The 21,216-nt window shown below is 37.1% G+C and overlaps 1 protein-coding gene across 6 annotated transcripts; it reads right to left on the bottom strand.

Moving 5' to 3' along the window:
* Positions 1-29: 29 nt before the first annotated feature.
* C1D (C1D nuclear receptor corepressor) lies at positions 30-19,482 on the bottom strand. 6 transcript variants are annotated; one of them, XM_035272405.3, is made up of 6 exons: positions 19,407-19,482; positions 7,078-7,162; positions 4,686-4,832; positions 3,869-3,935; positions 3,511-3,566; positions 30-880 (listed from the first exon to the last, which is right to left on the bottom strand). In XM_035272405.3, exons 3-6 carry the CDS (start codon positions 4,821-4,823, stop codon positions 716-718), a joined length of 426 nt encoding a protein of 141 aa, XP_035128296.1. In that variant the 5' UTR covers positions 4,824-4,832; positions 7,078-7,162; positions 19,407-19,482; the 3' UTR covers positions 30-715. The 6 variants fall into 6 exon arrangements, with proteins under 6 accessions (XP_035128296.1, XP_078205299.1, XP_078205298.1 ...); XM_078349173.1 differs by having other exon boundaries at positions 19,419-19,482; XM_078349172.1 differs by lacking the exon at positions 7,078-7,162 and having other exon boundaries at positions 4,686-4,849.
* Positions 19,483-21,216: the final 1,734 nt, after the last annotated feature.

Genomic DNA, 21,216 nt, shown 5'->3' with positions numbered 1-21,216 from the left:
TACTCAAAAGATAAAAATACACAGGTCAGTTATACAACATTTTCAGCCTTTATTGAGAGAGTATAGTCATCATGCCAAAATTTATCCATCAACATACAACTTTATTTCCCATCTAAAGTTAATGAGAATGTATTTTATTTTAAATGGGACACAGAGGCAACATGCCAAGAATTAAAGTACAACTATAAAGTTTTAGTTTCACACTCTGAATATCAACAAAGCAGTAATTCCTAAAATCATGAAAACATGATCAAGTAACTAAACAGAAAAAAAATGAACATTTAGTTCATTTCATGCTTTCTTAATGTCATATAGTGAAAACAGATATACCTATAATTTCAGTCTATAGAAAGCATACTTCATAAGGTCATTATTCATTTAAAATAGTACAAATGTTTACAAAGAACATTTTACTTAAATTTCACAGTTGCTTATAAAATGATTCTTGCAAGATTGACCTATAGAAAGAAATAAGAGTTTCATCAAAAGAGATGGTAAATTATAAATATAAAATATATCACAATGTTTAAATCCTCATAATGCAAATCAAGAAAAATAACAATCTTTGGAAAGGAAAGTATTCAGCTTTACAAACTTACTGTAAATATATATATTAATTCAATAAGAAACACATTTAAACTTTGCACTGCCACAGAATTATTTTGTGGAAAAAAATGATGTACTTTTTGAATATATATACATCAAAATCAAAAAGTTAACTTTTACTTTTTCCTTTATTGGCAACTTTTGATGCATTTTTCGGTTTTGGTTCCCAGAGAGCATTTTTTACAAATCTTGAAGCTGCACCTCTATCCAGCTTGCCAGCCTTTTTCTTGTCTGTTATTTCCTTGACTCTGTTCATATATACTCTGATTCTTTCCTTAAAGATAAAAAAGAAAGGCAGGCAATAGATTTACTAAGCTGTTCACCATGACTAAGTTGTATTATACTGTATCTCAGTTAAATTCAACATATTGCCTATTGAGTGCATGGTGCTAGGAAGTGCAAATGAATAGGAAAAACATGCTCCCTGCTTGCCTGAAGTCCATAGTCAGAGGGTGGGGAGAGACAGATGTTAAAAAGTCATTTCAGAATTCTGTTTCCAAAGAGGAAGAATCATACTGACATCACTCCAGAAACAAACATTGAATTGAAACTTTCTAGGTGGTTATACATTTTGTAATCACCATTAACATAAATCTACATATTAACTGTTTTGTATCTAAAGTAAAAAACCTGAGCTCTCATAAACTTGCAAAATACAAACTAAATTAACCTGAATTTTTTCTAAACAGGAAATACATGGTTTTTCACATTACCATCTAGTGTAACAATTAAAATAGGAAGAATGAAAATACAAATTATTCGGTTTTATAGTTTGATTGGTAAGTACGTGAAATTTTCTTTAAAAATACAGTTCTAATCAGACTTTACCAGGTGAGAAACATAGTATGTTGCCATACCACCTTGAATCTTCTGAGACCATGAATCAGCATAAATGGCTATCTTATACTTCAAATGGAGAAGGTAAAGTTGTTAAGAGCCATAAAACAGCAGAGTAAAAGACTGATCACTGTTTAAAAATAAGCTTTACACAGAAAACGCATACACAGAAAAATGTACATTCTTATAATGTTTTCATTGTGAAAAACTGGCAACTCTGCTCCACAGTCTCTAGTGGCGCCCCATTTCTGTCTGAGTAAAAAGCACAGTGCTTACAATGGTGGATACCAGCTGCAGCACACACACACCAACCCTGCCTTGGGGTCTTTGGCCTCCTTATTCCTCAAAGAGTATTTCCTCAGTTACCCATACAGCCACTCCCTCTCTTCCTTCTAGTCTACTCAAATGTTAACCTTGTCAATGAATCTCTGACTTCAGCATTTAAAACTGCAGTCCTTCCCATCTCTCCTCTCTCCTCTCTCAAAAAAAAAAACAAACACTGCCGTCCTACCCAAGCACTCCAATCCCCCTTACCCTACTCTTTTTCTTTGTTCCCATAACTTTCCAACATACTACATATTCATACATATCTCTTCTTTGTTCACTTTATTATGTTTATTGTTTGTCTCCCTCCATTAGATACAGTCTGGTGTCTGCCACAAGGGCAGGGATCAGCTTTATTCACAGAGGAATCATCTCACTTGGAAATAATGCCTAGTTCCCAGTAAGCACTCAAATATTTGTTGAATAAGTAAACTGACTTTTCCCATTTGTGATATATAGGGCAAACAGGTTTCCTATCACACACTAACCCTGTGATCAATCAGTAACATCTACACAAGGTCAGAAAAGGGGAACAGGTTTATGCATGCTTTTTATTTACCAACTCTTATCTAGAATATTAACGTACTACTTCAGAAGGTAGAAAGAAAACAAATGATCTTATCCTTTCACTAAAACAGTATCAAGTACTCCAAATAATGTTAATGGAAAAAAGACAAACTGTATCTGAAGTCCATATTTGGAAGCTGAAAACAGACGATACAACTCATCATTTTTAAGGTTTAAAGCCATATCATTGGTCAAACCAAGATCTGCATATCATATTGCTTTACACTTTTGCTTTAAATATCTTTCACAATTGTTTTATTTAAAAATAAATTTATCCCCCGCTACCCAACCAAGAACTTCAAAAGAAGGAAATGCCTTAGACTACATGTTTAAAAAATGAAGACAACAGATTTGGCTTACTCATTTTCAAAAAATAAATGACCAAGTGCTTTACTAAGTTGTAAATAACATACATATCAACTACCCTAAGACTTGAGAACAAGAATACAATGTCAAGGGTATTTTATATTTATATTTGCCTTATATTTTATAAACACAAAGAATCAATTTATTAATATTCTTATTCATAAAGCCAAGTCAAGAAGGTAACCCTAAGTTTGATTTCTAATTTTTCCCTTCAAATTGAATGATTTAATTTTTGAAGTCAGCAAAAACTCCAAGATACCAGACCTTATATACTGTACTTATATATCTAAATGGAATACAAAGACAAACCTAGAAGATTTATTACAGGTTGTAAATATGTCACTAATGCAGAATTACTGGACAGTACACATACAACTGGTGCCAAAAAAGCTTTTAGCTTTGTTGCTGAACTGAATTCTTTACTGCTGAGAAAATGAATTAATGGAAGAATTGAAAAGGTGGGGGGAGAAACTTTCCCGTCTTTGCTAGTAAATCAACTAGAATATACTTTTAAGAACTGTATAGAAGTTTAAAAAAAAAAAAAAAGTAGTTCTGGAGATAAACAGGATTTCAAGAATTTATAGGAAGAATAATATGTTATAAATAATTACTAGAATCATAACATTTTCCCATTCAGAGATTTATATAATATATGGAATACCAATCTGAAACAGGTAAGAGAAAAAAAAACAAAGATGATAAGGTCTGGCTCACTTTCATAATTTCAACTCATATGCTGTTCTCCCTATTCGTGTGACAAACTTCAGGAATACAACAAATACATAAAATAAAAGGAAATTAAAATCTTACCAATTCCTGCTTTACTGGATGTTCCTTAGGATTAACTCCTTGAGTTGCCAAATAAACTACAAGAGAAAGATTTCATGGAATAAAATGGTGTATGTATTAATTTAAAACATTCCAATTAAATAAACTAGTTATTCACAAATAAGGAAAGTCCTACAAACAATTAAACTTTAAATTATTCAATCTCCATAGAATACTAAATCTATGTGTGGCTCATTGGCATCCAGATTTAAAAATAAATATCTGACTATTAAAAATGTTATGAAGTATAATTGCATATAAATTGTTAGTATTTTAAAAAGTAAATCACCTTTCACGTAAATAATTTTCTTTCTAATTAATTCCAAAGTAACACACATACCCCAAAACATTGAATTTAATGTGTATGCAGAAACCAAATCCACTTTTGCTTGTTCAAGTGGGTCCAACTGTTAAAAAAGAAAGAGAGAAAATGATACAGAAAAAAAAATACATGAACTTTGAACACCATCTGATAACATTTTAAACTTTTACCAAGTACAATGTAACAAAAATTTTTTTTCACTTCATATAATCCAATAACCAAATGATCTGAAAATAATTTATAAAAAGAAGTTGTTCTGTTAATGAGTGACTTTTGTCCACAAATCTTCTCTTGAGGGTATCATCTTTAGTTAGACAAGGAAAGTGTATAACTCAAGAAAAATTCTTTTGAATTATTTTAATTTCAGGGGTTATGATCTGGGTTTTGTATGTCAAAAGTAATTTATCAATATAAACACTGTACATGATACATTTATGTATAAGAAGCAGGCTAAAATGCTTAGGCAATACCAAAGACAGAAGAAACATAATGAGATTTGCTTTACACTGTCAAAGTCAATTTACTGTTTTTGTCCTACAGGGTTTCCAGAAACCCTGATAACATCATTGTAATGCTTAAAAGGTCAAAGATAGAGTCTGTCAAAAAGAATACTGTGAGTGCTCCTTTTTTTCCAAAACCAAGTTAAAAACATAGTTAGGAAGTATTTCTTAAGTCTGGAGTTTTGTTTTTTGCACCCCTAAAAATACCCAGACACTAATAAAATTGAGATAAAAGGGAAAAGGAGCATATGTCATTAATGTGTTTCTTCCACGTTTCACAAAATAGCATTTTGTTTTATGAAATTCATTTTTAGGAAATTACGTTTTTAAAATACCTTCTGCAACAACTCATTTCTAGAAACAGACATCATGGTTTTCAGCATCTCATCCACAGCACCAATGGAATTCTCAAACGCTGACAAATACTCATGAATTTCTACTGGATAGTCTTCATTAATTTCTTCACCTGCCATTATGGCTGACTGGAAAAAAAGGAATTCTTTGCATTCGTATTAGAGACAGAGCTTGTTATTTAGTTTACAAAACAATCTAGTTAAAACCTAAAGATAAACAAATCTTTTTAGAATTTAATTCTATATTAACTACATTCCAATTGGTTTCCTTCTTAAGTTTCTTGGTGGGCTGTGGAAGAAGAACTAACCAAAGTCCACTAATGCTATGCACACCAAACCCTCAACATTTTTGTTTTGTTTTGTTTTGAAATGAGGTCTCCCTCTGTCGCCCAAGATGGGCAACCACCACTCACTGCAACTTCCGTCTCCTGGGCCCAAGGGATCCTTCCAGCTCAGCTTGCCAGATAGCTGCGATTACAGGCCCATGTCACTACACTCAGCTAATTTTTTGTTTTTGTTTTTCGTATTTTTTTAAAAAGCTTTTGATAGTGATAATCAAAATCCTACACTTTAAAAACTCTCTGTTGAATTAGCAAAGCAATGAAAGTTTGATAAATATATCCCCTAATGATTGCTGAAGAAATGGTAAGCAAAGCACTTACATATACATATATATATATGTTAGCCCTTCTAAATATAGGTGTTGATCTAGGAGCATGTTATATTAAACTAAAAAAGTAAAAATCTTAGGTCTCAGATATCCTATGTATTACAGAAATCATTTTTCAAGTCTATATATATTCTTATTTATACTCCTTAAGCTTCTTTAAAATATTAATAAGAAATCCAGAGTCCATAAATCATATAAAGCCCATAAGCAGAAAAGAGGAAATATGGGGGAAATAAACAATACAGTTTTCATTTGTGCTAGTGCATACTCTGACAGCCCATACTTTAAAAATTCATATCTGTATCATAATAATTAATACCTATATGAGAAAAAGCAAATCTATATCAATGTATTATTAAAGTATCTCAGACCAAATTTTACAAGCAATTCCAAGCCACAAGTAACATCTTTAAATTTAAAAAAAATTTTGTATTAACAGAAATACCTCCTTTATCACACAGGTAAGGAGAACAGTATGAATGTGTATGACAGCAAATAGCATAGCCGAATGGAAGTAAAGAGACTTGGACTGTCTTGATCACTGACTTTGCTACCTGAGATAAATCACTGAATCTCTCTGGGATTCAAATTCCTCATCCATAAAATAAAGCAGTTGGTCTAATGATCTGTAAACTCCCTTACAGTTCTAAATGTTATGATTATGTCTTTTAAGTTTGAAAAGTACTATTTGAATGTTTAGTGACAACATATCAACATTTCTTCTGAAAGAGTATATTCCACTGAGACATCTGGTTTCATTAAAAAAAAACAAAGTCACGCCTAACTGACTATCACTACTTGAGTTGTGAAGTTACTATCCAACTACTGTGCAAACAGCAATTAAACAAGATCATAATAAAAGAAAACTACACAGAAAAGAACTGACTTCCAATTTCAAAAGGTTAACTAAAACTATGCATTTGCCCCACATCCCTCCCAAAAAATCCCTACAGTATGACAAAAGAAATATGAAAATAAAAATGCTGGAAACCAAGAAAAGCACAGATCTGCCAGCAGGTTTCAATAGGAGAAACTGCGTAAGCTAAAAAGCAAATTGGGCCAGGCACAATGGCTCACACCTATAATCCCAGAGCTTTGGGAAGCTGAGGCAGGCAGATCAGGAATTCGAGGCCAGCCTGGCCAACAAGGTGGAAACACCGTCTCTACTAAAAATACAAAACTTAGCCAGGTGTGGTGGCACACACCTGTCATCCCAGATACTTGGGAGGCTGAGGCAGGAGAATCGCTTGAACTTGGGAGGCAGAGGTTGCAGTAAGCCGAGATTGTGCCACTGCACTCCAGCCTGGTCAACAGAGTTAACTGTCTCAAAAAAAAAAAAAAGGAGCAAATGGGATCAGACTGGAAAAGGAAACAAGCCAAGAAACCTTAACCTTACAAACAAAAGAGAATGAGAATTTAAGAATAACCCCAAGAACAAGCTCCATAAGGGCTGAAAACAGCTAACCTAATCTCCAGATCAGTGAAAGGAGAGCTCCAGCATTTACTGCCTAGATTAAGGTTTAAGTACACAGAAGACTTGGTATTTCCTCACTTTATGTAGAATTTTGAACCAATAAATTTGAAAATGTAAATGAAAAAAATGACTTTCTTGGGAAGATATCAATTACCAAAACTAAAAAGAAGTGCATAAACCATACAGATCATTAACCACAGAAAAAAATTACACAGTAGTCAAAGACCTACCCTCCAAAGTGGCTCTAGTCCTAGAAGATTTTATAGGTAATTTCTTTCAACCCTTCAAGAAACAGTTAACTCCTATGGTATTTAGCTGTTTAAGAATATAGAAAAAGATGGAAAATTTAGATACCTATTTCATAAAATACACAAAAATAAACTATATAAAATATTTATATTATCTAAATGAAACCCAAATGCTATAAAAGGAAATGGCTGACAAACTTAACTACATAAAAACCTTTTTGAAAAGTCCTACATGGTAAAAGGATACCCTAAGCAAAGTTAAAAGGAAAGAGACAGCCAGGAGAAAATATTTGACAAAATATCATAAAGAATTAGATAGATTAAATAAACAGTTCCTAGAAAGCAATAAAACAAATTAAAATAATGAAGATATCATCACCATCAGATTGACAATAATTTTAAAGATTAAGAATGTTCAATGTTAGAAAGGGTATACAGTGAAAGCGGAATATAAATTGGTACAGGTTTTTTAAAATGCACATACCCTTTGGCTCAGGAAATCCTTTTAAGAATCCAGCCTATAAAAATCCCTGCACATATGCATATAAATTAAAATGTTCTCCTCAAACTTGTATCTGAGCTTCCTCCAGTTTATCTTGTATCAAACTGTCCCTCTGCTGGACAATTACCCATAAATTTAAATGTTTTATTTCTCCATCTAAGAAAGAATCCCCCCCTTCAAAAAAAAAAAAAAAATCTTGACTTCCTACCACCCACCAGCTAAGGCCCCATTTTCTCTTTTACAACAAACTCCTCAGAAGAGGTGCTTATACTGTCTCTAATTCCTCTCTTTCCATTCTTTCTCAAATCTACAATCAGATGACCTTACTTTCTCTCAAAATTGCACTTGGCAGGGTCACCCACACTGCCACATGGTTAAATTCAATGGTCAATTCTAAGTTCTCCTTGAGTGACACTGTTAACTCTCTCCTCTTGGTTTTCTTGGTTTCCTTTCTATCTCACTGGCGCCTTTCTTGATCTCTTCAATGCTTCCTTCTCAGATCCTCCGCCCCTTAACCTTGAAGTACCCAAGGGCTGTCCCTCTCTTCTCTATCTAATTTACTCCTAGGTAAGTTGAGGGTTTTAAATTGCATTAGTAAATTGAAGACTCCAACGTTTGCTTCTCCATCCCTGTCCTCTTCACTGAACTTCATATCTACATTTCCAGCTGCATACTCAGTATCTCTGATTGGATGTCTAATAAATTCTCAAACAGTACCTGCCCAAAACCAAATTCCTAAGGCTGTCTACTACAGTTTTCATCGTTTCATTTCATGGCAACTCCAACTTTCCAATTTTTCAGTCCCCAAATTTCAGAGTGATCCCTGAATACTCTCTCACACTTCATCTCTAATATGCATCCAGAATCTAACTATGTCCTACCACCTCTACTGCTAACTACCCTGGTCCAAACGATCATCAAACCATGCCTGAATACCCTCCTACATAGCCGTCTTGCTTCTGGCCAAAGTCTATTATCAAGAATACAGAGAGACCATTCAAAATGTAAATAAGATTATGCCACACTTCTGCTCAGAAACTTCTAAAGGCCTGCCACCTCATTCTAAATAAGGCAAAAATCCTTACAGTGGGCCTGGCATGGTGGCTCATGCCTATAGACCCAGCACTTTGGGAGGCCAAGGCAGGAGGATTGCTTGAGTCCAGGAGTTTGAGATCAACCTAAGCAACATGGGAAGACCCCATATCTATAATTAAAATATATATTTATAGGCCAGGTGCAGTGGCTTGTGCCTGTAATCCCAGCACTTTGGGAGGTCAAGGTGGAAGGATTGAGCCTAGGAGCTCAAGACCAGCTTGGACAAAACAGAGAGACCGCATCTCTATTTTTAAAATAAAATTAAATATTTATCTTTTAAAAATCCTTACAGAGGGTTCAAAAAGCTCAACACAATTTACCCTGACTTTCCATCACCTTCTGTGACTTCATCTCCCACTCTCCCTTGCTCATTTCACTCCAGTCACAACAACCTCATTGTTTTTCCCCTCAGACATCTGGCACATGCCTACCTCCCTTTGGACTTCTCTCCTTCCCAAAATGTTCTATTCCCCTCTTCTTCCCCTACCAACACCTTCAGAGCTCATTATGCTATGTTCACCAGATCTCCACTCAAATGTTACCTACTGGTAACGCTCTCCTAACCACCCCATTTTAAAATGCACACCTCTCCCCCTCACTCCTTATCTCCTTCCTCACCTTACATTCCTCAATATCGACATATATTTATTTGGTGCCAGTCTACCTCCAGAAGGCAACTACATGAGAGCAGAACTTCTGTGATTTGTTCACAAGCACTGCCTGACAGTCAATAAACATTTGTTGAAATAACCTATAACAAAATATTGGAAATAATCTAAATATTCATCAACAGGGAAACAATTAAATGAATTACAGCATATCTATCCTTGAGAATATTACATGTCTCTTAAAAATAAAGAAGTAAATCTACAGTGACATATAATGAGAATGAAAAAGTCAGAGAACAGAGAACATTGTAAATAACACATTATGTGCCTAATGCCATTTGGTTAAAAAAAAAACTATATAAATACATGGAGAAAACAGAAAGAGGCATTCAAAACATAGATATTTTCTCTGAAAAGAGACAAGGATTAGGGAATAGGTTCAAAGCAAACTCATTTTTTTAACTCTTCATTCTTCATTATTTACATTTTTTTTTTTTTGAAAGAAAATAAGAGAAAGAGAAAGGGGGAGACAGAACAGGAGTCTTGCTCTATTTTAGCCCAGGCTGGAATGCAATCTAAAAATAGGTATTAAAAACCTCTTTTATGCTGATAATTGTGCTTAACAGCGGAGACAGGAAGGAATAAGGAAAGAAAGTAACAAACAGCCAACCAATATTTCATTTAAGTCTGTGAAATACTATGCAAATGCTGAAGAGTGATTTACTTCCAATTATGTGGTCACTTTCAAAACAGGTGTAACGTGATACTGAGAAAAATCTATATTCTGTGGACCTGGGGTGAAGAATTCTGTAAATATTCACTTAGTTTACTTGTTCCAGGTCTGAGTTCTAATCATAGATGTCCCTGTTAATTTTCTATCTCGTTGATCTGTCGAATATTAACAATGTGGTGTCAAAGTCTCCTGCTATTATTGTGCGGGAGTCCAAGTCTCTTTATAAGTCATTAAGAACTTGTCTTATGTATCTGGGTGCTCCTATATTGGGTGCATATATATTTATAATCATGGACTCCTGTTGTTGCTATCCTTTTACCATTATGTAATGCCCTTCTTTATTTCTTTTAGTCTTTGTTACTATTAAAGTCTATTTTGTCAGAGATGAAAGTTACAACTCCTTTTTTTCTTTTTTGCTCTCCATCTGATTGGTGAGTCTTCCTCTAATACTTTGTTTTGAGTCTTTGTGGGTCCTTGCTTTTGAGATGGATCTGGATACAGCGTACCAATGGATTTTGACTTTTTATTCAATTTGCCTGTCTGTGTCTTTGATTGGGGCATTTAATCCATTTAAATTTAGGATTAATATTGATGTTTGTGAGTTTAATGTTATCATTTAATGCTATCTGGCTATTTTGCCCATTAGTTGATATAGATTCTTCATTATGGAGATACTCTTTACCTTTTGCTAAGTTTTTGGGATGACTGACACTGATTGTTCCTATCTGTGAGTAATGCTTCTTTCAGAAGCTCTTGTAAAGCAGGCCTGGTGGTGATGAAATTTCTGAGTGCTTGCTTGTTTGTGAAAAATTTTATTTTCTCTTCATTTATGAAGCTTAGTTTGGCTGGATATGAGATTCTGGGTTGAAAATTCTTTACTTTGAGGATATTGAATACTGACCCCCACTCTGTTCTAGTTTGTAGGGTTTCTCCTGAGAGATCTGCTGTGAGTCTGATAGGCTTCCCTTTATGGGTAACCTGACCTTTCTCTCTAGCTGCCCTTAGAATTTTCTCCTTTATTTCAACCCTGGTGAATCTAATGATTATGTGCCTTGGGGTTGCTCTACTTGAGGAATTTCTTTGTGGTATTCTCTGTATTACCTGGAGTTGAGTATTGTCCTGCCTTACTAGGTTAGGAAAGTTTTCTTGAATAATATCCTGAAGAATATTTTCCAGCTTGGATTCATTCTCTTCATGACATTCAGGTACATCTATCAAATGTAAATTAGGTCTTTTCACATAGTCCCATATTTCTTGGAGACTTTGCTCATTCCTTTTTACTCTTTCTTCTCTAGTCTTGTCTTCTCGTTTCATTTCACTAAGTTGGTCTTCTACCTCTGATATCCTTTCTTCTGCTTGATCAATTTGACTGTTAAAACCTGTGCATACTTCACAGAGTTCTCGTATTGTATTCTTCAGTTCCATTAAATCACTTATATTCCTCTCTAAATTGTCTATTCTTGTTAGGATTTTGTCAAACCTTTTTTCAAGATTCTTAGTTTCTTTACGTTGGGCTAGAACATGTTCTTTTAACTCACAGAAGTTTCTTATTATTCACTTTCTGAAGCCTAATTCTGTTAATGCAACACACTCATTCTCCATCAGGCCTTATTCCCCTGTTGATGAGGAACTGTGATCCCCTGTAGAGGGAGAGGCATTCTGATTTTGGGTATTCTCAGCCTTTTTATGCTGGTTTCTTCCCATCATTGTAAATTTATCCACCTGTCGTCTTTGTAATTACCAACTTTCAAATTAGGTCTCTGAGTGGACGTCAAACTTGTTGATTCCCAGCACCGGAATCTGAGCAACCCACTGCACCGGCTAAAACAGTGGAATTAAGATTCATGGTGCTTTTCTGCCTGGGAATCTCCAGTCTGGCTTCCCTCTTGAGTCCCTTTTTCAATCAACTGAATGGGCGACTCTGCCTTTCCGGAGCTCCAAACGTTGACCAAAAGGGGACCCAGTCCCGTCTACTCTGCACTGAGAATTGCTGTGCTAAGGCACCAGCAAAACCACCACGCCAGCCACCAGACTCGCACTGGCGACCATGGGGCTCCTCCACTGGGAATCTCCTGGTCCGTCAGCAACAAAAATTCGTCTGAAAGTGTGGTGCCCTCTCGTTCTCTGCGCTTTCATTGGGAGCTACAATCCTGAGCTGCTAGTAATCGGCCATCTTGGATCTCTCTCCTATTTACATTTTATTTCCAAAAGCACATATTACATTTTTAATAAAAAACAAACACATTTAAATAAAGGCACTAACTAAAGTATTTTGGCTTTTAACAAATAAATACTGTATGTATTTTTAAAAAACACAAAAAGGTCTTTAGTTAAATGTGAATTTTTTCATCAAATTTTCCTATTCAAAAATATTTTCTTTCTTCAGAAGAACATAGTAAAGATTTTTCCTGCAATTATTCCCTGTCCCTAAGTCCCAATAAACAAGCAGTTATTTATTGTTAGAATGGGTTAGGGTGAACACTGAAAGCAAGGGAGTAAGAAAGAATAACTGCCTTCATTAAATCTTAACTGAGCCACTTGCCTTTTTCCTAACAAAAAAAAAATAAAGGCAACGGACACTAAAAAATAAAGTATCCTCTTTTATGAGAAATTCCTCCTAATTCAAGTAATTTCTACTAACATTTTACATAGGCAATTGCTGAGTATTTATTCCTTCCACAGAAAAAGCGAAAAAATTTCCCTCTATCCCCTTTGCTACTCTGACCCCAGGATCAAGGAGTGACTCTATGGCATCAGCAGCAAACACTTGAATAGCACTGATTATGTGCCAGGCACTATTCTAAACATTCCATATGCACTCATTCACCTAAACTTCACAGATGAGGAAACTGAGCAAACAATGAGTTTAAAGAACATGTTCAAATTTCCAAAGAAGAAAAGAACTCATCCAGCTCTGCTCTTCATCCCCCTCCTCCTGGGTTCTATAGGTACTCCTTCTAAAACTGGTACTCTATATCTGGCTGCAGAGATAGAGACAGACAGGAAGGGCTTGAGAAAACTTGCTTCTCTTCACCACTCAGATGTGGCTGAGATTAAGCACCTGGGTAGGAGGATGCTGCCCAGTATCCCTAACGGATGTTACTGCCACTCAATCTCTCCTCTCACTGGTTATACAGAAGCCAAAATTCTGAAAGGAGAAAAGAATAGTGTATAGCATCACATACAGAACTGAAGTCATCAGCTACCTCTTCCCTTCAATTATCTACTTCAGGGTAACCAGTCCAGCCAGAAACTTGGGAGTCACCTGAAATCCAATCAGTCCTGTCAATAGGACTTCCTTAATTTCCTTACACCACAAGCTTTTCTCTATTCTCACTAACTAGATTATTTCAACAGCCTTTGAGTAGTGTCCCTATTGTCAATTTTTCTCTATCCCCAGTTTTAGAATATTACAAAATATGCTTTGAACAGTCTGGTCATGGTACTCCTGTTTAAAATTCTGCAACAGCTCCCTACCACATGGAAGACAATTCCAAACCCCTCAGCATAGATCCAAGGCCCATTATGATGTCTTGTCTGCCTAACCTCATCTTTCATGAATCCCCTCTTCCAGTCCTACAGCTGTGACCATGATGGCAGTTTTCCAAATGTGCCATGCTCTCTCAGTTTCAACTTTCACCTGTGTGGTTCTCTAAGCCTAAAATGCCCTTCTACTTTGTTCAAATGCTGCTTATCTTTGGAGGTAAAAAACATATTTCAGTTCAACCAATGAAGACTTCCCTGCTCTCCTATGCTCTCTGTCTGGATAAATATAACAACTATATAATCTGTCATGTCACTTAAAACACTATCTCTTGGCCAGGAGACGTGGCTCGTACATGTAATCCCAGCACTTTGAGAAGCTGAGGTGGGCAGAGTGAGGTCAGGAGATCGAGACCATCCTGGCCAACATGATGAAACCCCATCTCTACTAAAAATACAAAAATTAGCTGAGTGTGATGGTGGACACCTGTAATCCCAGCTACTCAGGAGGCTGAGGCAGGAGAATTGTTTGAACCCAGAGCCAGAGGTTGCAGTGAGCTAAGATCAAGCCATTGCACTCCAGTATAGTGACAGAGCAAGGGTCTGTCTCAAAAACAACAACAACAACAACAACAACAAACCACTATATCTTAATGTATTTTTATTTACTTAACTTCCCCTTTGACTATAAGCTCCTTGAGGGGCTGTGTCATGTGCATGTTGTATCCCCAGTGGCTGACACACAGGTGACTAGATCTCTCAATCTAGCCAAGACAGTTCCACCTTAATGCCTGTTTCAGCTTGCCATCGGCTCAGTGCCTTTCTTTCTTCGAAGTCCCAGTTTGAACAAAAAATTATAAGGTTACCCTAAACAATGTAGATTCTCTGACCCTTAATACCACTTCCCACCCCATTTAGTTGGAGAACAGGAATATCAGAGGAGTTACCCTTTGCACAAGTCAGGTTTCAACTAGAGAAGCAGAACCAGTAGGAGATATATATTAAGAGACTTACAGCAAGACACTGGTTTACATAGGACAGGCTATCAAGGAAGGAACTCATGCTGGAACTCTTGGCTACTAGCTAAAACTGCTGTCTACAAGTGGAATTTCTTCTTTTTTTGTAGGGGAAACCACAGCTCTGCTTCTACAGCCTTTCAACTGATTGAATCAGGCCCACCCAGATTATCTAGAATAATCTCCCTTACTTAACTGATTACAGATTTTAATCATAGCTTCAAAATACTTTCACAGCAACACCTAGATTCATGTTTGACTGAATATCTGGGGGCTACAGCCAAACCAAGTTGACATATTAAAAAGACAATCACAGCCAGGCTCAGACCTGTAATTCCAACATTTTGAGAGACTAAGAGGATCACTTGAGCACAGGAGTTCAAGACCAGCCTGTGAAACACAGACCCAACTCTAAAAAAGAAAATTATTTTAATTAGCTGGGCATGATGGCATGAACCTGTAGTCCTAGCTACTCAGGAGGCTGAGGTGAGAGAATCTTGCTTCCAGGAGTTTGAGGCTGCAGTGAGCTATGATTACATTACTGCACTCCAGCCTGGGCAACAGAGCAAGACCTGTATCCCTTTAAAAAAAAAAAAAAAAAAAAAAGACCATTACACTCCTTTAAGCCTTCAGAACCAGAGCAAGGAAAGATGCATTCCTGGCATCACAAATATTGTTGCTCTGACAGTATTTTCCCACAAGAAGCTTGTTATTCTTGATTATCAGGTTCCCAAGTAATAAAACTAGACTTCAAATTCAAGCTAACAAATGTAGAATAAATGACAACTTAAAAAAGAATCACGATTTTGCAACCCCTAATGCATCTGCTTTTGGTGTGATAAAGGGGGAGCAGGCATGTGACAAGGCAGGAGAAGCTGCAAGAGAGAGAAGATAAGCTTTCATGCTCTTTTAAACAACTGGCTCTAGGAGTGAACTAATAGAGTGAGAACTCACTCATTACCTCAAGGACAACACCAAGGTATTCACTCTGCCCCCATGACCCAAATATCTCCCACTAGGCCCACCTCCAACACAAAATCACATTTCAATGAGAGATTTGGAGGAAGTACACACCTAAATCATATCAACCTCCTCTTCATAACTGTCTCCATTTTCTTGGCCTAGTGAAACTCAATCCTTTAAAACCCACATCAAATGCCCCCTCTCCTCTATAAAGGCGACCATACCTCCCAAACAAAGGTAGTCTTTTCTTCCTTTTTGCTCCCAAGGTTTTCTGAATATAACTGTAATATAGTTATCACAATGGTGTGCAACATCTGCTTGACTTAAAGTTATCACATGTCTATCAATAACACTCTGCAAGTTCTTGATAAATCCAAAGGTATCAATCCTCATTTCACCTGATCCATCAGCTGCACCTGACAAAACTGAACTTACTACTCTACTCTAAATTCTACAACATCAGACTCAAAATTGTCCTTGTGCCTCACTGGCTGCTCAGTCTGTCTCATTTGGTGGTTCTTCCTCATCTTCCTAACCTGTAAGTGTTAAAATGCCTACGGACTCAGGCTTCCTGCCCCTTCTCTTTTCTGTCTACATGTAATCCTTTACTGAGTGTCTCCAGTCTGATGACTTTAAATACCATCTATTCACTGACAACCCCCAAATGTCTGTTTCCAGCAATGACCCCTCTGAAGTACAGAATGAACATACTCATCTGCCCACTCAACATCTCCACTTAAGATGACTGACATCTCAAACATATCATGTCCTTAACTGAACTCCCAATCTTCCTCACAAACCTATCCCTCCCATAGTTTTCTACTTCTCAGTTAATGGCAATTCCATTCTTCTCAAGCCCCAAACTTTTACAATAACCTTATTCTCACAATTCACCTTCAATCTGTAAGCAATTCTGTTGGCTTTACCTACAAAATTACATCCAAAATTAAACTGTTTTTCCACCTTCACTTCTTTCTAGCCAGTTAAGATGTTATCATCTCATCTGAACTACAACAAGTCCGTGATTAGTCTCCTGGTTTTCACCTACCCCACCTCCCAACAAACTATTCTTAACACAAAGCCAGAGAAGATTCTATTAAAACTTAAGTCAGGCTGGGCACAGTGGCTCATGTCTGTAACCTCAGCATGTTAGGAGACCACAACAGGCGGATCACCTGAGGTCAGGAGTTCGAGACCAGCCTAGCCAACATGGTGAAATCCCATCTCTATAAAAGTACAAAAAAATTAGCCAGGGATGGTGATGTACACCTGTAATCCCAGCTACTTGGGAGGCTGAGGCAGGAAAATCGCTGAAACCCAGGAGGCAGAGGTTTCAGTGAGCTGAGATTGTGCCACTGCACTCCAGCCTGGGCAACAAAGTGAGACTCCATTTCAAAACAAAATGAGTAAAACCTAAGTCAGATCATGTCACTCCTCTGCTCGTACCTTTCCATTGGTTATTTACTCACTGGGCTACTCCTCAAGGCAAGATTCATGTCCCTGCACATTTTGATCTCCACATCACTAACATAATGTGTTGTCATGCATTAGCAACTATTTGTTAACTGACTAAAATTAATCAAAGTAAACTGAGACCAAATTTTGGAAACTCTTAATATCAGATTACAGTTTGAGCTTACAAATACTAGAAAGTCACCACATGAATCCAAACCAATATATGATAATGTACATTCCGGGGCTCTTCCCATCTCTACACCAAATAATTATACACAGTTATGAACTAAGCCAGAGAACAAATTCAACATAATTGTTTTTTGGAACTTGAGAGCCATTTGCTGTTGTTGCCCCAAATTCTATAACTGCAATGAACTACTGTAATGACTTTTTTGCACTGCATTATCTTAGGAGAAAATAATAATGAAATTTACACACAAGTTCTCAATAAATGTTGCTGTCTTGGGCAAACAGTGAGTCTGTGTTAGTGTTGTCTGCAACTCTCCTTCAGTGTCAGTACAATTCCTGAGTAAATATCTACTTCTTCCTTTTCTAAAAATGATATTAACATCTGAAGATAAATTTATCCCAAGGTCTAATAATAGGAGAGTATATAAATTATGAGGAGATAGCTCAAGATTGTGATGAGTAATTACATTAGAGTCAATTTACTTCTATTCAATGTTTAATTCAAAGCATTTCCAAAATTATAGCACTCAAGCAGCAAATTACCTTCCAAAACATATAGAAGTTGCTTATTACAATTATCTCATCTATGAAATAATGATAACAGTACATAGGGTTGTTGCATAGATTAAAATTCATAGACAAAAGCCATCAGAATAGTGCCTGACTCAGTTAGCACTGAATATATTAGCTAACATTTTACTAAAAATAAAAATGATCAAATACCCCAATCCAATGTAGCCTATTTAGAGCCATTCTTGAAGGGTTAACTGTTTGGAAACAGTAGCTGAGATAATACATATGAAGAGCTATTTGAAAAGGTAAAAGCAGTTAAGAAAAGAATTATATTACTTCTGAACTGTGATATATCATACAACACAGCTAACTGAAGGCAGCTGTAACATCTTTTGACTCTGCGAATTTTGATTATTTTGAAAAACCATTATTCACATTTGTCATTATCTTTCAACAAAACAGTGAGTTCTATCATTTCCACCAATCACAAACATTTCTCTTTACTTCAATAGGGCTCATCTGTTATTTTTGAGTCAAAAATACAGGGTTAAGTAACTAAAAGAGTGTAATTGGAGTGTTACAAACTAAAAGAGTGTTTGTAATAGAAAGGATAAGTGCCTGAGGGGATATCCCATTTTCCATGTGATTATTACAAACTGCATGTCTGTATCAAAACATCTCGTGTACCCCATAAATATATACACCTACATACAATGTACCCGCAAGATTTTTAATTAAAAAAAAAATCACAGTGAGGCCAGACGGTGGCTCACGCCTGTAATCCCAGCACTTTGGGAGGCTGAAGTGGGCGGATCACGAGGTCAGGAGTTCAAGACCAGCCTGACCAACATGGTGAAACCCCGTCTCTACTAAAAATACAAAAATTAGCTGGGCACAGTGGCACGCGCCTGTAGTCCCAGCTACTCGGGAGGGAGGCAGGAGAATCGCTTGAACCCGGGAGGCAGAGGTTGCAGTGAGCCAAGATCACGCCACTGCACTTCAGCCTGGGACACAGAGCGAGACTCCATCTCAAAAAAAAAAAAAAATCACAGTTAAGTCTTGGTTTAGTCTACCACCAGACAATCCTAATAGGTTAATAAGTGGATAGCAAACATCTCATTGCGACAAATACATCTTTATCAAGCCAAAACTGAATTGCAGTCGGCAAACATGAAGACATTAAAGCTATTTTCAAACAAATTTGAGTCACGGATCATCAAGAAAAACTGCTCTCTTGGGTTACCCACTACAGATTTTACCTAAAGGACGAAATTAGCCCACTATCTCAGACGGGCTAATACTGCAGCGGAAGGGCTCTGTGATCGTGAATGCGAATGATAAACGGAGTCAACACAGTAAAGTTACTCCCCTAGACATTCCACTTTAGCCTCTCTCCCAAAGCAAGATTTGAAGACAGCTGAAAATTGTGAAGTCGAGTTTTTTGGTGTTTGTTTTTAATTTCTTCGTCTTCTAAGATTTGAGAAGCTGGTGGTTAACAAACGAAGAAAGAAAGACCGGAGCCAGTGAAAGAAATAAGGGGCCGAGGTAAGCCAAAGCCTGCAAGCACCCACAAAACGAGCGAAGTCGGGGACCTGCAACAATGCTGCCCCAACGATCAGCTGTGAGAGATCCCATCCCTGGAAGGCTACTCAGCCCGACCCCGCTCCACTCAGTCTTCCCAGAGGATGACAGGGGAATCCCAAAACTGGAAAAGCGTACTTAAACAGGAGCACGATAAAAACTGAAACCACAACCTTGAAAAATACCTCACGAACTTCGACTCCAGTCTCCCGGAAAGCGGTCGGGCGACGATGACGTCAATGACGCACCGGCTCTTCCCACGGCGCAAGCGGCGCTTTCCGATGATCTCACGCGGCTCGCCACGCCCTCAGCTCCCTCTCCCTTTTCTCTAAAGGTAGTCTTCTCTTTAGAGCCTCAGACCCAAGTTGTGGGAGAAGCTTGACTCTGGGAACCTTTGTCTACATTTGTACCCGGCCAACACCCACCCCAAATGCAGGTTGAGTGTATTTAACCAGGTAAAAAATGTTAGTTACTGAACCTTTGTTCGGGTTTTTACTTTGGCGGAAGCTTTTTCCAGGGCCCTCGTTCTTACTATGCTTTTATTGTCTGCCTGAAGATCAGCCTCCTAGAGCAGCATCCCAGATTATCCGGGCGAAAGGACAGGTTATTTATTTTCCAATCTCTCAGTAAAAGATACTTCTATAAAATACAGTAAAAATGAATTAATGGAAAAATATGTGCAAAATGCAAGTCCAAATTTTTCATTATTAGTTTCAATAAATGTAAAATTGCATTTCAATGTATGCAATCAGAACAAACATAATAGAAAATAAAAGCATTACAGAAACTGTACATATTGTTCATTGAAAGTGTAGTATAAGCGATTGAGCATTGTCTTACCTCTGTAGCTTGTCATTCCACAGTCGTAATTTGATAAAAACTTATGCATAAAATGTTTGTCCATATGTTAAAGGCATGTGAAAGCACTTTGAATAAGCACCATGTATATAATATTTAAAGTTTTTTAAGGGGCAAATAATCGTTTCTATTATTGTACTGTTGAATTAAAGACAGTGCATCTTGCAGAACTTGCGGAGGATAGTACATATTTTCAACGTCTCCTGTTTTAACACTGTAGTAGGCACCAGCCTCCCATCACTACATGGATAGGAATTAAAAGAGAACATTTTCATATAAGACTTCTGGTCTTGTTTGTTGACCTTGGGGACCTGGGATGAAAGAGTACCACAGGTTACAGCCTGTGTACTCAAAATATTACTTTGCAGAATATTTTCCACGGCCCCTCTCCATAATCCTCCCCTACTTTTAAAAAGAAAAGCACAGGTCACACTATGTTAAGAATTCCAATATCAAATTTTGTTTCTATATAACATGAATTCAAAGGTAACTCTGAATTGGTCCACGTGACCCTGTTGGAAGCATGTACTCATTAATTTCATTTATTAATTGTGACCCAAAAGTGGCTGAATCACTCTTCCCCCATCCTTCTCTGGTTCGGAATTAAGAGTAAATAGATCAGTCACGTGTGGTGGCTCATGCCTGTAATCCCAGCACTTTGGGAGGCCTAGGTGGACAGATCATGAGGTCAAGAGCTCAAGACCATCCTGGCCAACATAGTAAAACCCCACAGGCTGTAACCTGTGGTACTTTTTTCATCCCCGTTCCTCAAGGTCAAAAAGTGCATGTTATAGAGTTCCACGGACTATGCAGAAATCAAACTCACTTATTTTTTCATCCATAGATCCTCATAACGTCTTGTTTTATGTATTTTAAGAAAGCCTTTCTAACAATTAACAATTTTTGTAGTTGACTGAGAAGAGCTAGTATGATGGAAACCAATTAAAGTTACTTTTTTATAAATGGGAAGCAAAGCCAGGTGCGGTGGCTCCCACCTGTAATCCCAGCACTTTGGGGGGCTGAGGCAGGCAGATCACTTGAGGTCGGGAGTTCGAGACTAGCCTGACCAACATGGAGAAACCCCGTCTCTACCAAAAATACAAAATTAGCTGGGTGTGGTGGCAC

The sequence above is a fragment of the Callithrix jacchus genome, chromosome 14 (genome assembly GCF_049354715.1).
Source record: "Callithrix jacchus isolate 240 chromosome 14, calJac240_pri, whole genome shotgun sequence".
NCBI lineage: Eukaryota > Metazoa > Chordata > Mammalia > Primates > Cebidae > Callithrix > Callithrix jacchus.
This window is presented reverse-complemented; position numbering and strand designations above follow the sequence as displayed.

What these genes read in the sequence shown, in the direction of transcription:
- C1D (XM_035272405.3), bottom strand. Translation starts at nt 4,823, where the DNA reads ATGGCAGGTGAAGAAATTAATGAAGACTATCCAGTAGAAATTCATGAG. An exon ending in ATTAAATTCAATGTTTTGGG is followed by an intron (nt 3,567 to 3,868) that starts GTATGTGTGTTA and finishes TTTCTCTTGTAG; the next exon opens with TTTATTTGGCAACTCAAGGA. An exon ending in ATCCAGTAAAGCAGGAATTG is followed by an intron (nt 881 to 3,510) that starts GTAAGATTTTAA and finishes TTTATCTTTAAG; the next exon opens with GAAAGAATCAGAGTATATAT.